At 40.2% G+C, this 10,251-nt stretch overlaps 1 protein-coding gene across 1 annotated transcript; it reads right to left on the bottom strand.

The window, feature by feature from the left end:
- Window positions 1-2,226: 2,226 nt before the first annotated feature.
- LOC104941759 (G2/M phase-specific E3 ubiquitin-protein ligase-like) lies at window positions 2,227-5,375 on the bottom strand. The gene is made up of 6 exons (XM_010766894.1): window positions 5,147-5,375; window positions 4,039-4,351; window positions 3,710-3,891; window positions 3,406-3,578; window positions 2,717-2,931; window positions 2,227-2,555 (listed from the first exon to the last, which is right to left on the bottom strand). The coding sequence occupies exons 2-6, from the start codon at window positions 4,331-4,333 to the stop codon at window positions 2,299-2,301; spliced, it is 1,122 nt and encodes a 373-aa protein (XP_010765196.1). The 5' UTR covers window positions 4,334-4,351; window positions 5,147-5,375; the 3' UTR covers window positions 2,227-2,298.
- Window positions 5,376-10,251: the final 4,876 nt, after the last annotated feature.

The following is a 10,251-nucleotide window of genomic DNA, read 5'->3' as shown; positions in this document are numbered from 1 at the left end:
TATCCATAGAGTCCGGTGAGTGCTTTCATGGTTTATTCCTTTTTAATATGCAATGAGGAGAGTATTATCAAAGCAACGCGTGCCACGCTCTTGTGTTCATCTTCCAAATGCGATCAACATTGGAGGCGTGTGGTGCAGTGGGTTGAGCATTGGTGTTCGGTGCACAGGTTCAAACCCCACTGCAGTCAGCATGTCGTTGTGTCCCTGAGACACTTCTCCCCAAATTGCTCCTGTGGGGATTGCCCAGTACTGAGTATGTAAGTCGCTTTGAATAAAAGCGTCTAACAAGTGAGATGTAATGTAATTAAAAAAATTAAATCATGTGGAAAATTATGAGGCTTTTTTTTTCGTTTCTCCAACGAGGCTTTTTGGGGAGGTATTTTCTGTGTTAGAGTTTTACTCGCTACAGGGTTTACTTTGAGGGTTTTGACTCTGCAGACCGTTTACATACAGAAAAACCTTCATGACACACAGGGGGACGGGTAATAACCGGAAAAGCATGACATGGGACCTTTAAGAGGATGGTGGACATGATATCAGCACTACTTCCAGTCAGTACTCCGGCAGCAGCATTTTTTACCCCTTGGAAAGTCTTTAGAGACTGGCCTGGATAGCTGGTCTATCCTTCAGCAAAGTGACACACTCTGTCACTCTTGTGGGCCTCTTATGAAGCTGCTGTCTTTTAAAATATGATTATTTCTCTTTCATTCCTCTCAGATTCTTCCATCAGTCCCAGTCATTGCATGTCAGTCAATAGAGCTTCGAAAAATGTGTCCAATTCAACTAAATGTGTTTTTGTGAGTGAAGGCCAGAGCTAAATTATAGATTGTTTGATTGTGTAATTACAAGGTGAGAGAAAATAAATCCACATCCTCCTATGAAACTTATTTTATTTCCTTTTCCATGTTATACTTGTACTTACTTGTACAGTTGTACATTAGAACATTTGCATGTTGAACTACATGCTGATATATCTTCCCCAGCCTCAACTTAACTGTGCTTTTTTACCCCAAAAGTTGTAAATGAAACAAGTGAAGTACATTTAATAAAGCCGTGGAGGGCGGGAGTTTATAAACCAAAGAGTAACCACCCTTATGGGACGCTCTAATAAGTAAAGCTAACGCACCCTGAAGTAACGTGTTATGGCAGAAAAGTTTAATACAGTGTATTTCTGGTATATTCATTTTTAAATGTCACATTTTTAGTATAGCCTGTGATTTCTGCCTTGAGTGAAAAGATTACCCGTTGAGAAGTATTTTTCAGAAAATCTTGTTGCAGTTAGAGGCCCATGAGTCCCTCTGTTAATCATCAATGTTTTTTGCAATTAACAGGGGAACTCCAAGGGAGATTTCCCCCAGATATAATGCAGTTAAAGTCTTGTTAAGTTAATGGTTTATTTCCTCCAAGGTTCATAAAGAGGCCTGGAGACCATGGTCCTTTTGTTCTCATTGATGAATGTATTCATTCCAGTAAAGCGGACTTCGAGGTGAAAGGAAGTTCAGAGGGCCTTAAGCTACAATAACAATTAACTTCTGTTAATCATAAAGATGTGTGTGCGTTAAAGATGTTTAGGGAAAAAGTGTGTGTGAAAGCTGCAGGAATGCGAGACAACAACACCAGATGGGTTTGTGTTGCCTCAAATTTAAGGGTCGCCTCTGGCTCGCGCTGATTGGCTACGACAGGCCATCGTTTGTCTCTTCCAATAGATGACCCCTCTGGGAGGAGCATCCACACAACTCCTCCTGTTGTTTTTGTATGTAAGCCTGTCTGTCTTTGGTTCGTTCTCTCTCCCTCCTGCTGCCAAGGTGGTAAGTCCTCCCAGTGGAGGGAACCAGAGCCAGGGTAATTCGGATTACTTCGTGATTGTGTTGTATTGTATCTTTTACCATTAAATCAGCATATTTGTTATAACCTTACCCTGGTTGCTTTGAATTCTTCCTCCGTTAATCTGACCCATTCACAAAAGAACGCGCGGAGCAGAAGGGGGGCCTCAGAGCCCCCGCCAGAGTGTGACTTCTGCCCCAACAACCCGCAAGGACACCTGGCCTCCTATTGGTTGAGGGATTTTGACAGGGTTGTTGACTATTTGAGTGCGAGGACAGGGTTTTGGGGAAATAAATACATCTGAACGTGAAATCAATAAATATGCTCTCAAATGTAAAGACCACGCTCTTGAATAAAGATAGGGAATAACCCCATACACGTCCTCCACACATAGCCTTTTTGAACTAAAATGTATTTATTTGAGTGTGAACTTGACCTTTAAACAGAAAACTGAGATGGAGGCCTGCCCATGAATTAAGCTATGCCGAAACCCTGGGTATTGCCCAGTGCAAAGTCCATATTTTCCTGGAAGTCTATGTAAGAGCTGTGCAGTGGCAACTTCAAACAGTTGATGCAGGTGTTTGCAATGGGAAGTTTAGAAGTGGTTCCTGAGTCATAATTTTGGTGAAGAAATTCAATTGAAGGTGGTGGATCAAAGCCAATTGGTGGAACAGTATTGGCTCCAGTGGCAAAGGCAAGAATTGTCCTCAGGTTCTGTGTTCCCTCTTGATCTAGAGAAAAGTCCAATACATCGGAAATTAGAAAGAACACAAACAAACAAAAAAAACACTGCACTTAACTGATACAATGTCAAGATGCAGTGCATTGTTAATTACAAGCGAGGAGATATTTCAGTTCATACAAGAAACGCTTTAAACAATTATACATTAACCTTCTGCATCTGTTAGGTAGTCTCTCCAGAAAAGAACAACAACTTCTTCAGCACTCCTTCTATTGCTGCCAACTGTAGATAGGCGGATGGTGAAGAGGCTGTCAAGCAGGTCAGCTGTGAGGTTTGTAGGAGACCAGCATAGAAGGGGGCGAAAACTCTCCGGGTGAGCTTGGATTTTGTCCAGCACACCAAGTGTTCTCAGTCCATCCCGAAATCTGAGTAAAAATCACTCTTACTTTTTAAAGTGTGTTGATTGGCGACTTAAGTTTGAACTAAAGAAGCTTTTATATTTTCACATGTAGTCATTTTTAAACGTCATGGCAAGGAAAAATTACTTGCTTAGATGCTCTTCAAACAGGAGAAAAATACACGTGTGTATGTTACGCGTGCGGGGAGGGTTTACAGTATTTTTGCTCAAACACACAACCCAAGCCCACAACTACTTTGTACAACAACTTTTAAATGGCTAGAAGCGCTCGCACCACAACCACCTGGCATTTAGTTTTAGCCTATGTGACACGATGATGTAACATAATACTGTCATGTGGCTTATATACGGTGCGGTTTAGTCGGGAAATTACCGCATACACTTCAACAGAAATGGCCAACAGAAAACCCTGAACACAATGCAATCTTCATGGGTTTCAATTCCTTATTGGAGAGGCAAAAAACTGAGGATAAAAATGTACCTCTCAAAAGGACCACGCACTCTGTGTATCACTTGGAACATCAGGATGTCATCTACAAGCAGATTCTTGTCTTCCAACCTCTGCAGCGGCCTCAGGCAGCCAGCATTGGCCAAATACTCCTCAAGTGGTTCTGTTGTTGCTAGCAGATCTTCCAATGATTTACCCTCCGTGACCTTCCAATACATACAAAAAACAACATTTGAAAGCGCCAACATTCAACATATTCCCCTCTGCACTAGCCACTAGTGTAGAAACAGACACACTTACAGCACAACATAGTCTAAAACTGAGGAAAAGAAATTACCCTCTTAATTTTTTCGTGCAGGTCAATATCCGCAACATCTTCCAACACTGGCTTAGCCAATTCTGGGCCATCAACAAGGCAAGAGAAGAGAGTTGGGGACAGAAAGCCTGCGGGAGAACCGCCATGTACAAGGCTTACTGCAATGGCCCTGCCTGCAATAAAGTACCGGTCCTCTCTCATGGCTAGAAGAAATGAAAATTATTATATATTTGACAATGCATGCGTATAAAGACTTGAAAAATGCCTGTAAGATCATATAAAACATAGTGATCTACATGTAATAAATGGTTATCTGGAGTTTATCACATGAGATTACAATCAATACATACCAGTACTGTCAAAGGCCAAGTTCAGTTGGCCTTCTTCTCCCTCAGACATCGGAGATTTGGGCAAAGCTTCCATTAGAAGTCTTAGAAACTCTCTTCTTGGTCCACCTAAGTCCACAGCCTCTTCAGGTACTCCCATATCATCAGAAAACCTGACAGAAATAGTGTGACATGGATCGTATGTCCCTCGTTTAAAACCCCAAGGACTGTGGATCGGTTGATGTTGAATTTGCATTTCTTCTGATGATTTATTTTTGTTGCAAGATCTTGCAAAATATCTCTCACCGGCACCAAACATCCCGTAGCCATCCTGGAACTAGCAAGATAAATAATAGTTAGGGCACACACACTAGTTTTGAGCAAGTGGCATTATGTGTGTGTGTTGTTCATGATCATTGACAATTTTGAACTTCAGTACATAATTGTCACCTACAAAGTATACTAGTATAGTAGAAAGTCAATAGGTGGTGATATGTAGCATAAGCTTGCAAACTAAACTGCGTTCCTGAGAATACTCAGTGGCATCTGCCATTCAAGTTACCTCTCTCTTGAGAGTAACAATCTTATTGCTGTTATTAATCTTGAGGAGCCATTTCTAAACAAACTAAAGTAGTCACTCTCACCAGGGATGAAGGAATGTGCCACTCAGTGGAGCGGTGTGACTTACTGCGTTTTTAATAGTTTTTGGACAACAATAGAGCTCTAACGCACATAATGTCATAAATGATGTGCAGACCTGTGTCTACCCTCCTGACAGTGAGTAATTAAAAAAACAGTGTCGACATGTGCTTTTTGTACACCGACCAGTGTTTTGCATGCCCTCCGAGATCAGCAGCATCTTGTGTGAGGGTGCAAAACATAGGACATAGAATAAGTGTGTTAAGAAAAGTCGCCTTTAGTTTGATGGTGGTGACGTGAGCTTTGGCAACCATGGTCTAGTTTGTTTGGAGCTTGACAATAGCTTTTTACTTCTGTCGATGGCATTAAGCTTCAAAAATCATAAAAGTGGTGTTCATTTCTGAAGATTATCTTGCTGAACAAAACGTGCCAGCAATAACAAAAATGCATATTTGCAATTGGTCATTGTAAAACATTTGCATTTTGTACTAACCTTTCACTCTGCAGGCTTGCTAGTATAGCCTGGTTCAATTCCTCATCAGAAGACTCATCAGACAATGCAGACATTATTGTAAGGTAGCTATCATAGTTTGCTGATTGGTGGTGTGTTGAGGTAGAGGGTAACACAGAACAATGGCTTGCTGGAGTGCTGCCCGGAGCTGGATCAACAGAAGTTGTTCCTCTAAATGATGATGTAGAAGGCAGACTGCTTTCCAGTGAGCATACTGGCAGTTGACTAGAATAACTGCTCGCTGATGTGCTGCTTTGGTAGGTCAAGGCAGGAGTTTGATTGAATGACGCTCCACACCCAAGTGATGAGGCAAAAGGTTGAACTGCAGAAGTACAGTTTGGTGGGGAGGCAGTCATTGGACTGTTGAAACTGTCTGAAGATGCATTTGATTGTCTATCTCGTGGTCGAAATGAGGAGCGCAGCTGCCTTGCTGAACCAGTGTTTTCCGCACAATTGTTGTCCTCACTGCTATAGCCTGTAACCTCATCCTTGGAAACACATACAAATAATTTTCAGATATAATACATTTACACTGAAGAGTACCTGGAAACACTTGGATTAATGATTATATTGCCAACAATTACTTTTACTGTCCATGCTTTAAAAGTGGCATCTCCCGACGAGTACCAGTATCCCCTTTTATTATTAGCTCTGTTAGTCCAACTAGGCAGCTGCCAATTAAGTACATTTCTGTACTTGGATATAACATTTAAAACCGGCATTCCAACTCTGCACTAGTCTATATAAGTACAAAAATAAATAAACACATAGCTAGTAAACATTTGCATGACTACAAAGCTGAAATTAAAGCTCAAGAAGAACATACATTTCAAATGTCAGAGGGAACTGACAACATTTAATCTTCATGCATGTTTATACACAGATTATGGGTTATTATTTTTACAATGTTCTGCAGGTTAATTCAAATGTGATATCACATACCAAAATTGACTTTGATGATCTGATGTATAGGGCTTTCGATTTATACACTTTATGTATGAGATTTGCATCCAGTTCCTGTCCAGCACGCAGTTTTGGCTTGATCAATCTGTTGCCACATGCCATCAGAAGCTCTAGGCTGAAAAGCAGTGGGTAAAATGACAAAAGGTTAAAAAAATGCACAAGACACATTGAAACGGATCCTCTGACAGTCTGTTTTCTATTTCCTCTTTGATGATGGCAGTCAGAAAAATAAATGAGAACGAACGTAAGCGATGCCACAAAATCAAATGTACTAGTATGAATAACTGGCTTAATCAAGACATGGATCTGTCATCCGTCAGCTGACCGTTAACTATTATGCCCCTTAAATATTAAGGCGAGACACGACAGGCAAAAACATTGTTTTTCATGCACTGGTCAATTTTGAGATTTTGTGCTATTTTGATTCCATAACATGTTTTTTTTCAGGCTTTTGGAAGGAAAACGTACAAAATACACATTTAAGTGTTTATTTTACTATAGTTTATCTATTTGCGTCTGTAGATATCTCCTAAATTCACCAAAAGATAGCATTCTAACGTAACATAAAGTACCACGACCGCTGTTTGCACCATGTCATCAGATATATCGTTGGAAAGCTCAATTTCTCCTGCACAATTTCATCGGATCCAAATATGGTCATTTCCTTTGTAACAGCAACCAATCGTGAAAGTACAAAGGGGTCTTAAACCAAGAAACGAAATCTCATTGGCTGGTGTCAATTTATGACAACGTGATTCGTTCAGATGTGTCACGTGGTGTGCTAAAATACTTCCTGGTTTAGCTTTCCGCTGGAAATTTAAATCTCAAAATGGCAAAAGAACAGCGAAAAAAACATTCACAGAGAAGGCGACAATAAGTGTCATTTTGCAAGACAAAAAACAAATGACCCTGACCATGAAATACCTTCACGGAGTGCGTCGAGGCGCCACACAGCAATCTTTAAAGGTCGTTGTCTCAAAATGATTTTTTTCTCATATTCTGAGTGAGAAATGTCCACTTCAGTAGCACGTACATACACCAAACCTTCCAGTCATATTCCTATCAATATTCTGAAGGTTTTTACTGAAGGGCTTGTTCATATATCATTCATAGCCTGAATTATATCACATTTTATATCTAAAAACATGGCAACATTTATATTTTAGGGCTGTTGACAGTATTTTCTGATTTATGGAGTGACAAAAAGAGATATCCAAAATCCCTTCTGTAAAAACTTTAGATTCTAATATGAATACAAAATGAAAGCTACTTATATGATTCTGTTTTCTTCAAGTTTGTATCTGGTTGGTCGAACGCACTTATTGTAAGTCGCTTAGGATAAAAGCGTCAGCTAAATGCAATGTAATGTAATGTAATCCAATGTTCAGATTTGTGTTCCTGAAATGTATTAAAAGATGCACATATTTAATGAGATTATGGCTCATTTGCATATTTAAACATGCTATTTCAGAAAACTTGTAATACAAAAAACAATTGTCTTAATGTAAGTACTGGAGAAATCTCTAGCTGATATCTTTAAGTTAAAAAAAATTACCCTATTCACCTGTCTCCATCTCCACAACATCACAAGTAAGATACTACTTACATGTGAACACATCGGGTACGTATTACTGCATAATGACCGAAATACTATGTTGTTTTACATAATTATCATATTGAGTGATTTTAATGCCAATATTGGTTCTTTTACCACATTCTGACCTGAATACAAACACACCTCCCAATTTAGCGTGTTGGTAAGGGAATTAAAGTAGGGAAGGGATACACTGTCCTTTTTTGGCAGCGCCAATGATAGAAAAGACCCTATGTAAATGCACAGAGTTGATCTTCACTGCCAGGCCTGTTAGTCACTAGATATAACATTTATTCAGAATACATTCAGAATTCTGCATTTTTCACCCAGTCCTGCTTAGCATTCAGCAAAGAACACTGCATGTTGTTGCAGTGAAAGCCCTTGTTCCACATTCTGACATCAGACATAATAAACACCACTGAACATGCCCTGATTACACAGGCGTGTTTTGTTTTGTTCCTGACAGTCCCCTCTTAGTTGATACAAGCAGGTAGGTTGTATATTATGGACTATTCTGTGCCCATCAATTTGCCCACACCCGGTATAATTGATAGGCACTGTGTCATGGTGTATATGTGAGTTTAACCAGAGAGCGACTCCCATTACTCAGCGCTGACCCTCCTCCTTCATCACGTTGATACATCTCCCGATGACTGGAAAAACAAAGCAACAACTCAGTCTGGGCTTTCCACTCTGTGGCGATTAAAGCATGTGCAAACGGGCGGAATGACTTCCCAAATAGACCGTTTGTGTGTGTGCTTGTGTGTGTGCTTGTGTGTGCACCTCCATCTCCATAAGACCAAGGGTAGAACCAAGAAGAAAGTCCTCCACTGAAGTTGTTTTTTTAAAGCTGTAGTGTGGGACTAAACGTCTTGCAAAAGCCTGTACACACAATACTTTATGAGCCTATAACCGGCAGGAAAAGCTTTCTGTATTCTCAGTTTTACGGGGTTTGTGTTGTCTGGCTTCTTTGGCCAATTTCCTGCATCTTGGCCTTCTGGTGAGCTAAAATATCTTTACTTGAATCCTTCCTCTCATCGCCACACATCGATGAACACTTTAAAACAAAACAATGCTTACAAGCATAAATGAGCCGGATTTGAGCTTTAACCTAATTTCCATCCGCAGTCCCCTTACATACAACATACAAGAACATGACATTTATATACGTAGCAAATATAAATACATGACATGCAGAAAGAGCATGAGCAGCATACAAGCATTTACCACATGAGTAGTTATAAGACCCCCACTTCTGTTCGATTTTGATTAATGACTGATAAGGAATGATTTATGACCCTATCAACCGGAAGTCCCGCCCCTATAAACCGGATGTCCCGCCTCCCAAACAGGAAGTCCCACCCTCAAATACCGGAAGTCCCGCCTCCCAAACAGGAAGTCCCGCCCCCAAATCACCGGAAGTCCTTCCCCAAAACACCTGTCACTCTGAAATCAGACTTTGACCCTCTTATCTGTTCAGACCTTTGACCCCCTTATCTTTTATGACTTGTTTTTGTGAACATTGCCTCCATAGCGGCAGATAAGCCCTTTGATGTGAATCTTAATATAGCAATGTCATGATCGGTCAATGATAAACCAGATATAGCCCTGACTTGTTTTTGTGAACATTGCCCCCATAGTGGCAGGTAAGCCCTTTGATGTGAATCTTAATATAGCAATTTCATGATCGGTCAATGATAAACTAGATATAGCCCCGATAAGGATATGGCACCACATGTAAGACTTTGATCAGCCCTGTAATGTGAATCCTGTTAATATCTTAGCTAGGTGAACCAAATAGTATAGGCTACTATAAGATGGCTATGTCTATATATAGATATATAGATATCTATATATATAGATATCTATATATATAGATATCTATATATATAGGCCTAGCCTAGAAGAGGGCCTGCTATAAGATCAGCCTGTCGTCCTACAAAAAACGACCAAATAGGTCGATTGTTTAAGCAGTGTTGATCACGATATTACGACCCATAGCCACCTAGCTTTCCCCCTATTCACTTCCAGCAGCAGTTTATTAGGACCTTTTGTCACGTTTTGTCACGATCGTAATCCCTTGAACTTTAACCTTGCGCATCAATAAAAGTGCGACGAGCCAAGAAGATGAAGATGAAGAAGAACATGAAGAAGAAGAAGAATTGTTAAATAGCGTCAGAGCTGTACAAGTGGTAAATCTGATTTCTGTATTTCATTTGATTTGTTTACGCTTTTAATTAATCCTGTCGTTTTTCTACAAATCATGTTTAACCACGATATTTCNCTAGAAGTCGTTCTCATCAAATAAATAGAGAAACTACAGCAGATATGTAAGTATTTAATGCAGGGAGAAATTTGAAGATCACGTGAACATAGACGCCAGCCATTGGAATGATAGTGAAAAAAAACGTAGGGCATCCTACAATTTCAGAGGGTTTTTGTAGAAATACGTATGTCCCTACGTTGTGGACCAACGTAGTTATTACTAGTGATGGCCAAGTTTGACACTGAAGCTTCGAGCGGGGGGGGG

Source organism: Notothenia coriiceps, unplaced genomic scaffold, assembly GCF_000735185.1.
Source record: "Notothenia coriiceps isolate Sejong01 unplaced genomic scaffold, NC01 NC01_scaffold00003852, whole genome shotgun sequence".
Taxonomy (NCBI): Eukaryota; Metazoa; Chordata; class Actinopteri; order Perciformes; family Nototheniidae; genus Notothenia; species Notothenia coriiceps.
The sequence above is the reverse complement of the archived record's forward strand: the minus strand, read 5'-3'. Positions and strand labels throughout refer to the sequence as shown.